The following is an 18,973-nucleotide window of genomic DNA, read 5'->3' as shown; positions in this document are numbered from 1 at the left end:
TATTCTATGTTGCTGTCGCTTGTCTACCCTCCTCTCTCGTCCTGTCCTAATTGTAAAAAGTGTAAAAGTAAACAATTGTTTTAATAGTAATTGTCACAGGCTTTTTCAACTCACCTGCAAATTCTTTGCAAACCATGTTTTACTTTTTAACAGTCTGTTTTTCACCTCTTATAATTTGTGCAAATAAATACAACTAATTAGAATCTATACAGCAGCTTGATGTGATACAGTCTACGGTGTGCTCAATCCACCTCTTCTCTCTCCATCTGCCCTCTTCTATCACTTTCTCTGTGTCTTGTCTGTTGCTGTCTGTGTCGTGTCTGTTGCTGTCTCAGGTTCTTATGTGTTACTGTCTCCTTTGTCTATCCTCTTCTGTTATGGCCTGTTCTGTTCTTCTGGTGTCACTCTCCATCCCCTATTTTTCTGTTGCTGTCTTTGTGTCTTGTCTGGTGTGTCTCTCCATCATCTACTCTTCGATTGCTGTCTCTGTGGCTTGTCTGGTGTGTCTCTAGTTTTGCAATCCAAAACGGTCAAGGGGATACTGGGGTAACTTAAATTGTTTTGGGTCTGTGTCTGGGTTCACCTAAATCATCCTCTTCCTACCATTTGTCCCTGACTGCTGCTGTTCTAAGTGCTCCGCTGGCCTGCTGTTCTCATCTGCCCTCCTCCTTGGTTCATATGAAAGGTAGCAAGGAAGAGGTGCTACGTCTTTAGTTAGTTTTAAAGGGTGACTGCACTTCCTGATTGGGCATCGTTTTAGATTTTGTTAATTAAGAAACGCTAGCGACCATGACTGAATTCAAATGTGAGTTAGTTTCGGGGTGTGGTTTGATGTGGGTGTCTCGTGTGTGTATATTCGCAGGTGGGAAGAGTTAGACAAATTATTTAGCCAATTAGCTTCAGCAGGCTGGTGTGCGACTTGACTTTTGACTTTGGATAGCCTATCTCTGGGGCTAGTTAGGGAACGTTAATAAATTACACAATGTAAATAAGACAATATTTTTATGTTGCACACCTTCTAGTTTTCTCATTAAATGCTTTCAATATTTGTATATGAATTTCTACAATTTATAGTTGGTTTAAGGTTTTTAAGTAATTGACATTTGGAGCTATTGGAATTTTAACATATTGTCCCATGTGCATTGTGTAATTTACCGATGGTCCCTAAAACTAGCCGCATAGGGATATCCAATGTTCACCCAAATTTACCACAGGCATTACGATCGGGTTACATGCAGCTGCACTCCAAATGTATGATTACTTGTGTGCTGCCAGCTGTGGGCATATGGGCAGGATTGAAACAAACCCAACCTTCATTTACTGTACATTGTTATGCTGTCATGACCAGAAGTCACACAAAACTGCATTTTGGACGAGACTGACTTTATGACCAAAATTATGCTATTTACACTTTGTAGTCAATTTTGACACTAGAATAAATGTGTCTGACTCATATCGATGCCACATAAGCTGTTTTCTAAATGAGAAGTTGGTTTAAGTTTTTTTAGTTGCTCTTTAAAGTTACTGTATACCAACATGACCATGGCAACTCAACTGTCAAGAAAAACGCAAGAGTCTGCATAACAAGTTTGTTTATTTGTCATATACACAATATATCAATGGAGTGCAGTGCAATTAAATGCTTCCTTGCAGGTTGACAATGCAACAAGAGTAATACAAATAAAAGCTCAATTAAATAATTTCACCAATTTAATAATGGACAGTTTATTAATTGTTATAAATTGTTATATAGACTATATGGAAATAACAGACATGAGCCAACCATTTTTACCTGTACAATTGAATAGGTTATAAAACCTCTATAATTCATTAAACGCTACCTACAGAAACCCATCAAATACACTCGCTGGAAATAAACACTTTTCCTAATAACATTACTTATATTAACATCCTTAGCTTTCCCATTCACCAAATATACTATTAAATAACTCTGACCGATACCCAATAGCTTAAGGATGCTGAGCGCTAACGCTAGCTTATTAGCATTTGCCAACCCTTATGCTGAGGCCGGGAGACTAGCTATATTGAACAAAAATATCAATGCCACATGTAAAGTGTTGGTCCGATGTTTCATGAGCTGAAATAAAAGATCCCAGAAATGTTCCATACGCACAAAAAGCTTATTTCTTAAAAATGTTGTGCACAAATTTGTTTACATTCCTGTAAGTGAGCATTTCTCCATTGCCAAGGTAATCCATCCACCTGACAGGTGTGGCATATCAAGAAGCTGATTAAACAGCATGATCTGGGCAGGCATAAGCTACAGACAATGAACACAATTGCATTTTATCAATGGCAATTTGAATGCACAGAGATACTGGGACGAGATCCTGAGGCTCATTGTCGTGCCATTCATCCGCCGCCATCACCTCATGTTTCAGCACGTCGAAAGGATTTGTACACAATTCCTGCGAGCTGAAAATGTCCCCTGCTGACTCATCAGACATGTCACCCATTGAGCATATTTGGGATGCTCTGGATCGATATGTAGACAGAGTGTTCCAGTTCCCGCCAATATCAAGCAACTTCGCACAGACATTGGAGAGGAGTGGAACAACATTCCACAGGTTACAATCAACAGCCTGATCAACTCTATGCGAAAGAGATGTGTCGTGCTGCATGAGATAAATGGTGGTCACACCAGATACTGATTGGTTTTCTGATCCATGCCCCTACTTTTTTAAAAGGTATCTGTGACCAACAGATGCATATCTGTATTCCCAGTCATGTCAAATACATAGATTAGCGCCAAATTTATTTATTTCAATTGACTGATTTCTTTATATAAACTGTAGCTCAGTAAAATGCCCTCCGGCGAAACATTAAACAGGCAAAGCGTCAATACAGGACTAAGATTGAATTGTACTACACGAGCTGCACAGTGACACGAGCCTACCAGACGAGCTAAATTACTTCTCGTTTCGAGGCAAGTAACACTGAAACATGCAGGACAGCATCAGCTGTGTGATCACGCTCTCCGCAGCTGATGTGAGTAAGACATTTAAACAGGTCAATATTCACAAGGACGCAGGGCCAGATGGATTACCAGGACGTGTACTCCGAGCATGTGCTGACCAGCTGGCAAGTGTCTTCACTGACATTTTCAACCTCTCCCTGTCGAAGTCTGTAATACCAACATGTTTCAAGCAGACCACCATAGTCCCTGTGCCCAAGAACACTAAGGTAACCTGCCTAAATGACTACCAACACGTAGCACTCACGTCTGTAGCCATGAGCCATGAGCTCACATCAACACCATTATCCCAGAAACCCTAGATCCACTCAATTTGCATACCGCCCAAACAGATCCACAGATGATGCAATCTCTATTGCACTGCACATGGTCCTTTCACACATGGACAAAAGGAACACTTATGTGAGAACGTTATTCTTCAACTACAGCTCAGCGTTTAACACCATCGTACCCTCAAAGCTCATCACTAAGCTAAGGACCCTGGGACTAAACAACTCCCTCAGCAACTGGATCCTGGACTTCCTGACGTGCCGCCCCCAGGTGGTAAGGGTAGGTAACAACACATCCACCACGCTGATCCTCAACACGGGGGCACCTCAGGGGTGTGTGCTCAGTCCCCTCCTGTACTCCCTGTTCACGCATGACTGCACAGCCAGGCACAACTCCAACACCACCATTAAGTTTTCCGATGACAAAACAGTGGTAGACATGATCACCGACAAGACAGCCTATAGGGAGGAGGTCAGAGACCTGGCCGTGTGGTGCAAGGACAACAACCTCTCCCTCAATGTGATCAAGACAAAGGAGATGATTGTGGACTTCAGGAAAAGCAGGACTGAGCACGTGCCCCATTCTCAACAACGGGGCTGTAGTGGAGCAGTTTGAGAGGTTCAAGTTCCTTGTGTCCACATCACCAACAAACTAACATGGTCCAAGCACACCAAGACAGTCCTAGACCAAGACAGTCCTAAAACCTATTCCCCCTCAGGAGACTGAAAAGATTTGGCATGGGTCCTCAGATCCTCAAAAGGTTCTACAGCTGCACCATCGAGAGCATCCTGACAGGTTGCATCACTGCATGGTATGGCAACTGCTCTGCCTCCGACCACAAGGCACTACAGAGGGTAGTGAGTACATCACCGGGGCCAAGCTTCTTGCCATCCAGGACCTCTATACCAGGCGGTGTCAGAGGAAGGCCCTAAGAATTGTCAAAGACTCCAGCCACCCTAGTCATAGACTGTTCTCTCTGCTACTGCACGGCAAGCGGTACCGGAGTGCCAAGTCTAGATCCAAGAGGCTTCTAAACAGCTTCTACCCCCAGGCCATAAGACTCCTGAACATCTAAATCAAATGGCTACCCAGACTATTTGCATCCCCCCCCCCCACCCCCCACTCCACCCCTTCTATGCCGCTGCTACTCTCTGTTATTATCTATGCATAGTCACTTTAATAACTCTACCTACATGTACATATTACCTCGACTAACCGGTGCCCCCGCACATTGACTCTGTACCGGTACCCCCTGTATATAGCCTCGCTATTGTTGTTTTTTGCCATGTTGGTTAAGGGCTTGTAAGTAAGCATTTCACTGTAAGGTGAAATAATTTGATTTGATGTGGAGTTGATATTTTTGTTCAGTGTAGTTAGCTACCACCAACACTCCACAAACCTGTGGCTAACTCTTCTGCTGCTAGACTGACTTTCTGGTTGTTCTGCCCTATCCACCTCATTCCCTATTGCCTCAACCTGCTCGTTCCAAACATCCAGACTCTCTGACTGAGTGACAGGGGTTTTGCTTAGTGACGCAAATGACATCTATTGGTGCGTTTCAAGACAACTGGGAACTTAAAAAAAAAAGATTTTTCAGAGTTTTTTCAGAGTTCCCAGTTGTTTTGAACACAGCACAACCAGTGCTGTAGGGGTGGGGGACGTGAGCGGTCCACTGCGTTGTGAAATCTCAACCAATCACACCAGGCACCGCGTCACTCCCGGGGCTCGCAGTGCCTACTGCCTAGCGCAGTATATTGTATTGTTGATTTTTGTAATTCAAATTTGTCAGTAATTATTTTTGTTATACTGCATAGTGCAAGTGATGTGGCTTATGGAAACTCATATCATACTGAAAAAATACATAAACATTGGTCAGGTGAAGCAACAGCTGGTGTCATTCTGGAAGTGGAGGAGAGAAGCGTTCACAGCAATGTACTCCATCTGGAAGCCTCCTGCGACTACAGATGCATCGGACAGGAACTTTAGTGTCATCACATTCCCTGTGGGAGAGAGAAACGGGGAAAGGTGACAGGGTTATCAATGAAAACACTTATAATTGGAAATCAATAAACAATTGATGATTAAAAAAAGGTTATCAATGCCAAACATTTACTGTAGCTTTTTGATCTATAATAATAGCATTTAATATGGTAATAAAATAGGAATGTGTTTGTGCATACCTGTGCTTATGAGGTCATCTGGTAAATAATCTCCACAGTACCTGGAAATAATAAATATATTTACTTGATAGTAGATCAACATGGTCAGACAGTAGCCTATGTTATGACAGTATGTTGTGGGAAAAGACATGAGTCTTACGAGTCTATGTGAGTATCAATACATTTAGTACAATGCAACTTTCTATAATCTTGGATAAGACTAACAACCCAGATAAACCATTACAACGTGAACGCAACAAACTAAAACTAAATGTAAAGGAACATTCAATCAAAACCTAGATCCTCACCTCCCGGCGAAGCCAGAGATGTCATCATAACTGTCATAGATCTCTAAAAAGTCTGCTAGACAGGCCGTGTCCTCCTCCACATCAAATTCCAGGAAGTGCAGGCGTATCCTCTGTCCGTAGCGCACGCGGATGTGCCAGTAGCAGATCTGCTCATCCTGGTACTCCTCTGGGTAACCGGGTGACTGGATGATCCTTTGCTGATCTGTCAGAGTACCTCCACACTCCTTTGCTGTGGACCAGGAGACAGAAGGAGGAGATAGGATGAGGAAATATACTGAAGCGATAAAAGCTAACTTTATATATTAGATGAGATAGATGAATAGTTTAGCGGATTAAATAAGACTTTGTAATGGGTAATGTCCATAGATAAAAGTTAAGCGAATATTCTGCACACTAGCTGTTGCTTTAGACTCTAGAGTAATGATATCATATAAGCAAAACATTTCAGCAAAAACTATCATTATGTATTACTACATCAGTGTATTACATTTGCTGTCATCATAAGTAAATGCATTACAATAAATAAAAATATGGGAATGATGTTTTGTTTATGTTGTTCTCTCTGATGTGACCACTGAATGAAGTTAGAAATAAAGTGAGGGGCCTCCTGAGTGGCGCAGCAGTCTAAGGCACTGCATTGCAGTGCTTGAGGCGTCACTACAGACCCGGTTCCATCCCAGGCAGTGTCATAACTGTGCGTGACCGAGAGTCCCGTAGGGCGGCGTATTATTTGGCCCATGTCGTCCGGGTTAGGGGAGGGTTTGGCCGGTGGGGCTTTACTTGGCTCATCGCACTCTAGCAATTGCTTGTGGTGGGCTGGGCTCCTACAGTATGAATTCAGTCATCATTTGAACAGTCTTTCCTCCGACACATTGGTGCAGCTGGCATCCGGGTTAAGGAGCGCGGTTTAAAGGGTCATGTTTCATAGGACGCATGACTCGACCTTCGCCTCTCCCAAGCCCGTTGGGTGGTTGCAGCAATGAGACAATATCGTAATTGGATCGCAATTAGATTTCACAAAGTTGGGGAGAAAAAGGGGAGTAAAATACAAAAAAATATAATATATAGTTAGAAAAGAGACTCCTTTGTCTTCTGAATGAACACAATTCCCTCCACATGTGCAGTTGGGTGAAAATTAAATCAAAAGCTCCCCTAGATCCCCAGGATTTGTAGAGGGAAAATGAATGTAATTAAGAGTTTTTTTAATGCAATTCAACCGTAATTTATCAAATGTGAACCATACATCCTCAACGTCACAGGGAATTAGGGAGAAAATTTGTGCCGGTTTCTCAAATGACACCCTATTCCCTTTGTAGTGTACTACTTTATGACCAGGGCCACAGGCAGTATCACTCAAGGCAGCTATCTCATCCAATGAGGCAACCTCTTCCATGTTGAGTACAGTCGTCACGTGGTGCCAACTATCATGTATCATTCTCCACCATGAAAACATAAAAACAGGCCCCAATACAGCTGTTTTGTCATGATTAATTAAATGTTGTAAAAGTGTTGTAAATACGTCCTTAATAGTTATAATGACTGGATAAATACTGAGTTCTTATCACATAAGGCCCCTAGAGTTAGAGTTTAAAGACTGGGTTCTTACCACAGATTTGATTTTGGTATTATCTAGAGTCAGACCATTAAGAGTTCAGTGTGTTCCTCTTTGGATTTACACCTCAACGTGCTGCTTTGCTACTTTATTCTATAAAGACTTAATGTATTTGATTGCCGTCAGTGGCATAATGCAGTTTCACAGGGCCCCCTGAAAAGTCAGAGCATGAGGCGCCCCTGCAAGAGGGGGGAGGCTGTGCCACCATTGGATAGTTTAAAGACTGGATTTTTAATACATTACTTAAAGTTACATTTTTTAATATCATATCGAGACAAATAACAGTCATTGGATATTAAGTGACTGTGTTCCTTGCTGGCTTTACACCTCAAAGTGTTGCTTTGCCGCTCCAATCTATAATGTACTAGATTTACATACAATCTAGAGATGTTCGGGCCATTTGGGTTTCAGTTTGTCCCTAATAGGCTTTACATCTTGAAGTGTTTCTTTGCCTTACCCACAGACTTGTATAATTATTTGCCTCAGCCTCACCATTCTATAAGACTGACACACCATTAAACAGTCCAGTCCCAGCTAGCACATAACGTTCTGAGAACCAAATGTTTCTTAGAGCTTGGTGAGAGCGTACAACCTTCCCACAACTTTCTGGGAATGGTGCAGGATAGTTGATTGGCTTTGGGAAATTCTCTGCACATTTAAGGAACTTGACAAAATAACATTATTTTCTTGGTTATGCATTACTTCAACAGAATATTTCCAAAAATGTCAAACATGGTTACCTTTTATTAACATTTTTGTAATGTTCCAGGAACGTTTCCAACTGGTTTGACATTGGGAATGTTCTCAAATAGTTCAGAGAATGTTAAGAAACAATGTTCTTCTGTGGGAATTTCAGTACTTCAGCATAATGTTTCCTACAGGATTCCTCATGGTTCTATTTAAAGTCATGTTCTTAAATTGTTCTGCGAATTTTAAAGGAAACGTTCTACTTTATTAATGTTCAGAGAAAGTTCTAAGAATTGTGTTTAAAAACATATACATTCCGTTCTCAGCGTCAACAAAACTCTCTCTAGCCTCTATCTTGTTAAGTGTGTTCAGGTGTTGGCCACGCCCCCTAAATGGCCACACCTGATCTTAATGAATGCTTGTTTCCTTTGAAATGGGGTCTGTTTGAATAGACTAAAATTAACAGCTTTGTGTCAGTTAAAAAACATGGCATGCTAGCTCCATCCTGGTGGCGCAGTGAACTAATTCCATGGACAGAGAACAGAGAATTATATGTTCGAATCTCACTAACAAATTAATGTGTTTGCATGATTAATGCCTAAGGAAATGAACGTCCATGTGTCCTATCTGCAAGTAGTGTTATTAAAAGTATTGTTAAAACATTAATTGAACATTTTGAGGTAGTTATTCAAAAAACTCCAAATCAAATCACATTTTTATTTGTCCCATGCTTTGTAAACACCAGGTGTAGACAAATGAAATGCTTACTTATTGGCCCTTCCCAAAAATTCAGATTTATTTAATTTTTATAATAATAATAGAAAAAGATAATAACGCGAGGAATAAATACACAATGCGGAACGATAACTTGGCTATATACAGTACACGGGATACCAATACAGTCATGTGCAGGGGTATTAGGTAGATACAGTGCCTTCAGAAAGTTTTCATACCCCTTGACTTATTCCACATTTTGTTGTGTAATGACAAAGTGAAAAAAAATATATATATAACATTTTTGCAAGTGTATTGAAAATAAAACACAGAAATATCTAATTTACTTAAGTATTCACACCCCTGTGTCAAAACATGTTAGAATCACCTGGCAGCGATTACAGCTGTGAATCTTTCTGGGTACGTCTATAAGAGCTTTGCACACCTGGATTATATCATATTTGCACGTTATACTTTTTGAAATCCTTCAAGCTCTGTCAAGTTGGTTGTTGGTCATTACTAGACAGCCATTTCCAAGTCTTGCCATATATTTTCAAGCTGATTTAAGTCAAAACTGCAATTAGGTCACTCAGGAACATTCAATGTGGTCTTGGTAAACAACTCCAGTGTATATTTGGGCTTGTGTTTTAGGTTATTGTCCTGCTCAAAGGTAAATTTGTCTCCCAGTGTCTGTTGGAAAGCAGACTGATCCAGGTTTTCAAATAAAATAAAATTGTATTGGTCACATACACATATTTAGCAGATATTATTGCAGGTGTACCGAAATGCTTGTGTTCCTAGCTCCAACAGTGCAGTAGTATCTAACAATTCACAACAATACACAAATCTAAAAGTTTCCTCTAGGATTTTGCCTTTGCTTAGCGCTATTCTATTTATTTTTATCCCCCCAAAAACTCCCTGGTCCTTACCAAAGACAAGCATACCCATTACATGATGCAGCCACCACCATGCTTGTAAATATGAAGAGTGGTACTCAGTGATGTGTTGTGTTGGATTTGCTTCAAACATAATGCTTTGTATTCAGGACATAAAGTGAATTTCTTTGCCACATTTTTTACAGTTTTACTTTAGAATGCATGTCTTGAATATTTGTATTCTGTACAGGTTGTCATTTAGGCTAGTATTGTGAAGTAACTACAATGTTGTTGATCCATCCTGTTTTCTCCTATTTTTTATTTATCTATATTTTTATTTAACCTTTATTTAACTAGGCAAGTCAGTTAAGAACAAATTCTTTTTTACAATGACGGCCTACACAGGCAAAACCTGGACAACGCGGGGCCGATTGTGCGACACCCTATGGGACTCCCAGTCATGGCCGGTTGTGATACAGCCTGGATTCAAACCAGAATGTCTGTAGTGACGCCTCTAGCACTGAGATGCAGTGCCTTAGACGAAACTCACAGCTATTAAACTCAGTAACTGTTTTAAAGTCTCCATTGGCCTCCAGAAACTGAGTTAGGAAGGTTCGTAGTGACTGGGTGTATTGATACACCATCCAAAGTGTAATTAATAATGCTCAAAGGAATATTCAATATCTGCTTTTTTTTAACCCATCAATAGGTGCCTTTCTTTGCGAGAAAGCCTCCCTGGTCTTTGTGGTTGAATCTGTGTTTGAAATTCACTGCTTGACTGAGGGACCTTGCAGATAATTGTATGTGTGGGGTACAGAGATGAGGTAGTCATTCAAAAATAGTTAAACACTATTATTGAACACAGAGTGCAACTTATTATGTGACTGTTTAAGCTAATTCTTACTCCTGAAAATGTGAATACTTTCTGAAGGCACTGTATGTACCTATAATTTCCATTCTCAGAGCGTTAATAAAACCACCTGGGAACATTTTCAAGGAACCAGAGTAAAATGTTCTCAGAACCTCCCTGCAACCTAAAAATGAACGTTCCCAGAACAGGCTAAATGTTCACGTCTGTTCTCAGAAAGTTTAAAAAACGTTCAGTTTTACCAGTCAGGAAACGTATGGCTTCATTCCCACAACCAATGTGAAACCAAAAATAAACGTTCCCACAACTTCCAAAGAACCAAATGTGCTAGCTGGGGCTCTCTCCAGTAGCATGTCAGCAAGGATGCACCACTTTAGAGCCACTCCAGAAACTTAACCAAATCTTCTTACAAATTTCACAGGCAGCTACCCGGGTGTTTATATGAATAATTTTGCTTTTGCAACCCTTTCCAGATATACTGAGAGGAAAAGGAATGTAATTAACAAGAAAACAATCTTCATCTCCATCTATGAGCCGAGTCAGAAAAAAATCTTGGAGAAATGAATCAATGTTTATTTGGCTGTTGGTGTTATTTTGCTTCTTGTCCTAGATCATGACAGCTCAAAGGCGTTTAGGTCTCGCTCCATCTGCAAGGCTTTGGTGAATCATCTGGAGTGTAGAGGTTAACAGCCGTACGCCACCCCATCGCTCATAGGTCAGACTATCGCCAGTATCCCGCCTTACTCATGATGGGGTGAGTCCTTATCCAGAAACCACGACAACCACAACCCCCCTGGACCCTGCCAATGGCCCTTTGGAGAAGCCCTCACCCAGATTCAGGGACCACAACCCCCTGCCCACGTACAGTCAATAGCTCCCCTGGTACATAAGGCGACATGTCATGAACCAGAAGCAACTTTACAACTCTGACCGTGTGTGCCCTAGCCTCGCCCATTAGAAACCACACCAGACACTTAACTCATATGGTGGACCATCATGGTCCATTAAACCAACACAGAGGATTGCATAAACCTCCCATTTGTCATGTTTTTACTACTCACAGTTGGGGTTGTAGCAGTAGACGTCCCATCTCTCACTCTTGTTCAACCTGTACCCATAGTTGATGATGCCAACCCTGCCGAAACCACAGTTGGCACCGGCTTTGACGATAGGGTAGCCCACACGTCCTTTGTCATACCATCCAGCCGCACACACATGTAAACCTAAGAAAGAGGGGCAAAAAGTTAGCCTGGTAACCAATCTGAAAGTTTCACGTTGTTTCCATGCTAAGAAAGAGTGTCACTGATAAAACCATAAGAGAGCTTGGTTTATAGAGCTAGCATCCATCCCCGTCTTAGTACCACAGATAAAACACTAACAGAAGATCAAGGGAATATTGGATTATCACCAGCCATTCGGCTTGGTCATATCCTTAAAACAAAACCAAGTCTTTGGAAATGCTATTGTCCCTGTCAAAAATGTGTTTTCCAGTGACTTTGCATCTGCAATTACAAGCAGTCCATTGATGTGGGGGATGTGTATGGGGATGGTTGGTGGACAGTGGAGGTAAAGCATAATGAACTCCAATGTATCTTAAAAGCCTCCAGTCACAATCAGCGGACCACAGTCAGTCAGGAAAGGCAAGAGAGATACACTCAGGGCTCCTAGGTTGATTGGCCATAGAGCAGCTCAGCTCTAACCACAGACAGACGAGTAGTGGTTTCCAAATGCCAGATCCTGAGTTCCAGGGCCTGATCGGGCTTCAATCTGTCTGCCATCCATGGGAACAGCATCGTTACCCAGCTAGGCAGGTGTTATCGTTCTTACAATACTTGAGAGGCCTCTGATCACAGCCGGACCAATTCCCTCCCCACCCCTTGGTCCTAACCCTTCAATGTTTGTAGAGCTGTAAAGTGCAGGGAATATGGTGGAAGGGCCACGCCCTTACACTGCTTATTTACCCTTCAGATCTGCAAACATCAAAGGGTTAGGCCCAAGGGGAAGGGATAGGGAGCGAATTGGGACCGGCTGCAGTTCTACAGAGCAACGGGCTGTAGGAGCTGTAGTTGCAAGATGTCTTTGATTGATTTCATGGGAGAAAGGCAAGATAAACACACCTCTTCCTGCCATTGCTTGACAAGTGATACTAGTGACCACATGTTTGGCTAATATAAACTGGGTACATGTGTGCTTAGGTAAACTGTGAGGCATCGTTAATCAACAGTGGTAATGGCATTTTGTAAACTCAGGGCTCAGGGGCCACTCATGAACTGCCAGTGCTTATGTTGAAAGTCATTGACATTGATAGAATATAATTGGCAACATTGTGCTGCTTGTGAGTTACGTTCCTCCAGACTCTTTGTCTGGTAAATTCAGAGAGAAGGAGAGAGAGAGACAGAGAGATAGAGAGAGCACCACCACCTCCAGTTTGGAGGGGATGGGGTATAGGGGAGTTATTGCATTGCAAACCTATCTGACGAGCAGCCTCCAGTTGATCGTAAGTGGCCAGTGTCCCTCCTTCGTATTTGCACACGGCCTTGGCTTCCTTATAAGTCAGCTGGTATCTCCCTTTACGCGATTCCCTGTGGTAGACTCCGGCGGCTTGCTCTGTCCAGGAAAAAACAACTCAAATCAAATTTTATTGGTTGTGGACACATAGTTTGCAGATGTTATCGCAAGTGCATCGAAATGCTTATGTTTGCTCCAAGAGTGCAGTAATACCTAACAATACAAAACACGCACAAATAAAAATAAAACAATTAAGGAACTAAGAAATATCAGAACGAGCAATGTCAGAGTCTGGAATTTAAATATACTGTATATGTTTAGACAGTATATGAATAGAAAATGTGTGTACAGCAGTAATAATATATAGAATGAGCCTCGACTAGAATACGGTATATACATATGAAGTGGGTAAAACAGCATGTAAACATTATTAAAGTGACCAATGTTCAATGACTATGTACATCGAGCAGTAGTCTCTAGGTGCAGGGTAGAGTACCAGGTGGTAGATGGCTAGTAACAGTGACTAGGTTCAGGGCAGGGTACTGGGCGGAGGATGGCTAGTGGTGACTACTTAACAGTCTGATGGCCTGGAGATAGAAGCTGTTTTTCCAGTCTCTCGGTCCCAGCTTTGATGCACCTGTACCGTCTCCGCCTTGTAGATGGTCGCGGGGTGAACAGGCCGTGGCTCGGGTGGCTGAGGTCCTTGATGATATTCTTGGCCTTCCTGTGACACTGGGTGCTGTAGATGTCCTGGAGGGCAAGCAGTGTGCCCCTGTTGATGCATTGGGCTGACTGCACCACCCTCTGGAGAGCACTGTGGTTGAGGATGGTGCAATTGCCATACCAGGTGGTGATACAGCCTGACAGGATGCTCTCAATAGTGCATTTGTAGAAGTTTGTGAGGGTCTTAGGGTCCCTTAGGAATTTCTTCAGGCTCCTTGCGCCTTCTTCACCACACTGTCTGTGTGGGTGGACCATTTCATGTTGTCAGTGATGTGCACGCTGAGGAACTTGAAGATTTTCACCCTCTCCACTCCCCGTCAATGGGTGCGTGCTCTCTCTGCTGTCTTCTGAAGTCCACGATCAGCTCCTTGGTTTTGTTGACGTTAAGGGAGAGGTTATTTTCCTGGCACCACTCCGCCAGAATCATTACCTCCTCCCTGTAGGCTGTCTCGTCGTTGTTAGTAATCAGGCCTACTATCGTTGTATCATCTGCAAACTTGATGATTGAGTTGGAGACGTGTGTGACTATGCAGTCATGGGTGAACAGGGAGTACAGCAGGGGGCTGAGCACCCACCCTTGAGGGGCCCCCGTATTGAGGATCAGCGTAGCGGAGGTGTTATTGCCTACCTTCACCACCTGGGTTAGCCCGTCAGGAAGTCCAGGACCCAGTTGCACAGGGCAGGGTTCAGACCCAGGGCCCCAAGCTTAGCGATGAGCTTGGAGGACACTATGGAGTTGAAGACTGAGCTGTAGTTGATGAACAGCATCCTTACATAGATATTCCTCTTGTCCAGACACGATAGGGAAGTGTGCAGTGCAATGGTGATCTGTAGGGCCGATATGGGTGTCGGGTAAGGTGTAGGGAATATGTTCCGTAACTAGCCTCTCAAAGCACTTCATGATGACAGAAGTGAGTACTACGGGGAGGTAGTCATTTTATTGGATGACTGTCATTCATATTCCATTCAGCACTACAGTGAGACACAACTACAACAATACGTATCCAGGCAACAGAAAACAAGCAGAAAAGATTCTGTTTCACAAGATTGGAGGCAAGCAAAGTGGCTTCAGACTAAGTCCAAAGCGGAAGAAAAGAAACATGAAACACACACGGTGGATAGGCCAAAATCTTTCAACTCTAACATGTTGTGACTGGATAGAAACCCTTAGGACAGAAGCTTAGTGTTTGTAATCTCCCTGTTGGAAGTGGCCATTCCCTATGGGGAGTCCTCCTTTGAGGCTGTTTTGATATCACGCATGCATGACCTTGTAGGACTTGGAGTGCACTCCAAATTAGCAATGAACTAATGTTTTCACCTACTAGTCAAACTGTCCCTCCAAGGTGCCTTGTGAGGTGGTGCCTCGTTCTCATTATAAGCCCAGAGTGTGGTGTATCTCACTATTACCAGAACCAAATGATATAGGAGTTTTGGGTCTCATGACATATTACTGTAAACATGCAGTTAAGTTTGTGTGTTCCAGATGGGTGTAGGTCTGGCAGGCAAGTCGAGCTCATTAACTCTTATCTGAAGAAGCCTTTACGACATATTCCATTAAAATGGGTTGGGGCACTATAACATTATTAGACAATAAACACACTGGTCTATAAACTGAGTGTTCAAGGGCAGATGTTATAGCAGTCTCTGTGTTACAAAAGAAATGTGCAGTCTTCAAACTGATATAACACTCTGTCCTTGTTCTTTCATTGCTACAGTGGTGTAAAGTACTTCAGTAAAAATACTTTAAAGTACTACTTAAGTAGGTTTTTTTGGTATCTGTACTTTACTATATATATTTTTGACAACTTTTACTTCACTTCATTCCTAAAGAAAATAATGTACTTTTTACTTCATACACTTTCCCTGACACCCAAAAGTACTCGTTACATTTGCAATGCTTAGCATCACAAGAAAGTGGTCCAATTCACTGTTATCAAGAGAACATCCCTGGTCATCCCCACTGCCACTGATCTGGAGGACTCACTAAAGACAAATGCTTCATTTGTAAATGATGTCTGAGTGTTGTAGTGTTCCCCTGGCTATCTGTAAATGATGTCTGAGTGTTGTAGTGTGCCCCTGGCTATCTGTAAATGATGTCTGAGTGTTGTAGTGTGACTCTAGCTATCTGTAAATGATGTCTGAGTGTTGTAGTGTGCCCCTGGCTATCTGTAAATGATGTCTGAGTGTTGTAGTGTGCCCCTGGCTATCTGTAAATGATGTCTGAGTATTGTAGTGTTCCCCTGGCTATCTGTAAATGATGTCTGAGTGTTGTAGTGTGCCCCTGGCTATCTGTAAATGATGTCTGAGTGTTGTAGTGTGACTCTAGCTATCTGTAAATGATGTCTGAGTGTTGTAGTGTGCCCCTGGCTATCTGTAATAATGTCTGAGTGTTGTAGTGTGCCCCTGGCTATCTGTAAATGATGTCTGAGTGTTGTAGTGTGCCCCTGGCTATCTGTAAATGATGTCTGAGTGTTGTAGTGTGCCTCTAGCTATCTGTAAATGATGTCTGAGTGTTGTAGTGTGCCTCTAGCTATCTGTAAATGATGTCTGAGTGTTGTAGTGTGCCCCTGGCTATCTGTAAATGATGTCTGAGTGTTGTAGTGTGCCTCTAGCTATCTGTAAATGATGTCTGAGTGTTGTAGTGTGCCTCTAGCTATCTGTAAATGATGTCTGAGTGTTGTAGTGTGCCCCTGGCTATCTGTAAATGATGTCTGAGTGTTGTAGTGTGCCTCTAGCTATCTGTAAATGATGTCTGAGTGTTGTAGTGTGCCTCTAGCTATCTGTAAATGATGTCTGAGTGTTGTAGTGTGCCCCTGGCTATCTGTAAATGATGTCTGAGTGTTGTAGTGTGCCCCTGGCTATCTGTAAATGATGTCTGAGTGTTGTAGTGTGACTCTAGCTATCTGTAAATTATGTCTGAGTGTTGTAGTGTGCCCCTGGCTATCTGTAAATATAAAAAATATTTCAAAAAAAGAACATTGTGCCATCTGATTTTCTTATTATAAGTAATTTGAAATTATTCATACTTTTACTTAAGTATATTTTGCAATTAGATTGATTTTTGAAACTTAAGTATATTTAAAACCAAATACTTTTAGACTTTTACTGTAGTATTTTTCTGGTTGTCTTTTACGTTTACTTGAGTCATTTTCTACATAGGTATCTTTACATTTACTCAAGTATGACATTTTGGTACGTTTTCCACCACTGCAATGCTACGCCCTAAACTGAACACTGAAATAATGTTCTGAAGTTTGCACAGCTTTCTTGTTCATGTGTGTTTATTGTCCCTCGGACAAAATGAAGTAGTGTGTTTGCAAGTCAACCTCATGCAGTGTTCAGTCATAAATATGCCGGTCTCCAACTCTACCCCTTACCTGAACACACATCACAGTGCTATGTGCCATTTAATAATGTTACATAACTGTAAAGATTAAGTAGGCAAAGTTTTATCAGGGAAAATGCTAAATGTTTACAACCTTGTCAATAGCCTATGCTGTGCAGGATTGTGAGAGTATGTTGAAGATAAAGAGCTGTTAGAAAAGTGAACATAAAATAATACTTTTCTGACATATGGGAACGATAATTAGCCTAAATTTGGACACATCAAAGGGAAACCGGTGCCTCTTGTAGGTCTTTGTCCAAGCGACCCAACTTTTTGCAAGATCCAATGTGGCATAGTGGTTCTAAATATTACAACTGAACATTCCACAACCATCTTGTAAAATACAAACACAGAAAACTTTCAGGAGAACGTCCTACAGATTGACAATGTTTGCAATTGTTGGCATGCATAAAAGTTACTTCTGAAATGAATCCTTGTTGAAAAGCAGCCTAATGATTTAAGGCTCCCAAAGTAACAAAGAAAGCGTGATTTACCCAGCCATATGGAGTTATGAAATATTCCATTTCTGAAGCCCCAGGCTTGCGCTTCCTTCAAGATGAACCCAATGGCCCAGATGATAGCGAAGACTCGCATCCTCCTCTTGTACAGATCAGAGCTGCGCTTTGATGTCCTCTGGCCAGCTGCTACCGTTCGCGCTGTGCTCGCTGCTCATCTGACAACTGGCATTTTAAAATGTTAGAGCCAATTTATGCTTGGTCCGAAATGTGGTCAGAGGCGCCGTGTGGATGGTGTGACGCAATTGCGGAACCTCTGGAGGCATGTAGAAGCCAAATTGACCTCTCAAATTTAACCCAGCTGTGTTGCAACATCACCTTCTGTTTCAGCATGATAATGCACGGCCCAATGTCCCAAGGATCTGTACACAATTCCTGGAAACTGAAAATGTCCGTTATTATTCCATGGCCTGCATACTCACCAGATACTCACTCTTTGGGCATATCTCAAATCAATTCAAATTATATTTGTCACATGCATTGAATACAACAGGTGTAAGTAGACCTTACCATGAAATGCTTACTTATTTGCCCTTAACCAACAATGCAGTTCAAGAAATAGAATTAAGAAAATATTTACTAAATAAACAATAATAAACAACAATAAAATAAAAAGTAACTCAATAAAATAACAATAAAGTAGCAGAGGTAACTCCCTTTACCGTGGTGGTCCTCATGAGAGCCAGTTTCATCATAGTGCTTGATGGTTTTTGCAACTGCACTTGAAGAATCTTTCCAAGTTCTTGAAATTTTCCAGATTGACTGACCTTCATGTCTTAAAGTTGTCATGCCCTAATCTGCTTCACCTGTCTTTGTGATTCTCTCCACCATCCTCCAGGTGTCGCCCATCTTCTCTATTATCCCTTGTGTATTTATACCTGTGTTCTCTTTTGGCTGTTGCCATTTCATTTTGTTTGTAGAACCTACCAGCGTTTTGTTTCCCTGCTCCTGCCTGTTTTCCTGCACCTGTTGTCTAATATCCCGGTTCTGACCATTTCGCCTGCCCTGACTCTGAGCCTGCCTGTCGTCCTGTACCTTTGCCCCACTACTCTGGATTACCGACCTCTGCCTAACCTGACTCTGAGCCCGCATGCTGTCCTGTACCTTACACCCTTTCTGGATTATTGACCACTGCCTGCCTTGACCTGCCGTTTGTCAGCCCCTGTTCAAGGAATAAACTTTTGTTTTCTTCAACACTGTCTGCACTTGTCATACTTTAAAACGTGATAAAAGTAATTATGTCTTTTCTCTTTGCTTATTTGATCTGTTCTTGCCCTAATATGGACTTGATCTTTAACCAAATAGGGCTATCTTCTGTACATACCACCCCTACTGTACCTTGTCACAACACAAC

At 42.0% G+C, this 18,973-nt stretch overlaps 1 protein-coding gene across 1 annotated transcript; it reads right to left on the bottom strand.

Moving 5' to 3' along the window:
• Positions 1-4,399: 4,399 nt before the first annotated feature.
• Positions 4,400-17,925, bottom strand: LOC139539079 (tumor necrosis factor-inducible gene 6 protein-like). The gene is made up of 6 exons (XM_071341800.1): positions 17,599-17,925; positions 12,958-13,095; positions 11,550-11,711; positions 5,733-5,961; positions 5,446-5,486; positions 4,400-5,265 (listed from the first exon to the last, which is right to left on the bottom strand). Exons 1-6 carry the CDS (start codon positions 17,696-17,698, stop codon positions 5,138-5,140), a joined length of 798 nt encoding a protein of 265 aa, XP_071197901.1. The 5' UTR covers positions 17,699-17,925; the 3' UTR covers positions 4,400-5,137.
• Between the last annotated feature and the right edge of the window lie 1,048 nt (positions 17,926-18,973).

This window comes from Salvelinus alpinus, chromosome 14 (assembly GCF_045679555.1).
Source record: "Salvelinus alpinus chromosome 14, SLU_Salpinus.1, whole genome shotgun sequence".
Classification (NCBI taxonomy): Eukaryota; Metazoa; Chordata; class Actinopteri; order Salmoniformes; family Salmonidae; genus Salvelinus; species Salvelinus alpinus.
This window is presented reverse-complemented; position numbering and strand designations above follow the sequence as displayed.

Coding starts and splice junctions, on each gene's coding strand:
- LOC139539079 (XM_071341800.1), bottom strand. CDS start 17,698: ATGCGAGTCTTCGCTATCATCTGGGCCATTGGGTTCATCTTGAAGGAA. Junction 13,096..17,598: donor TCATAACTCCATATGGCTGG/GTAAATCACGCT, acceptor TTTCCTGGACAG/AGCAAGCCGCCGGAGTCTAC. Junction 5,962..11,549: donor CTACTGCTACAACCCCAACT/GTGAGTAGTAAA, acceptor CCTGGTCCACAG/CAAAGGAGTGTGGAGGTACT.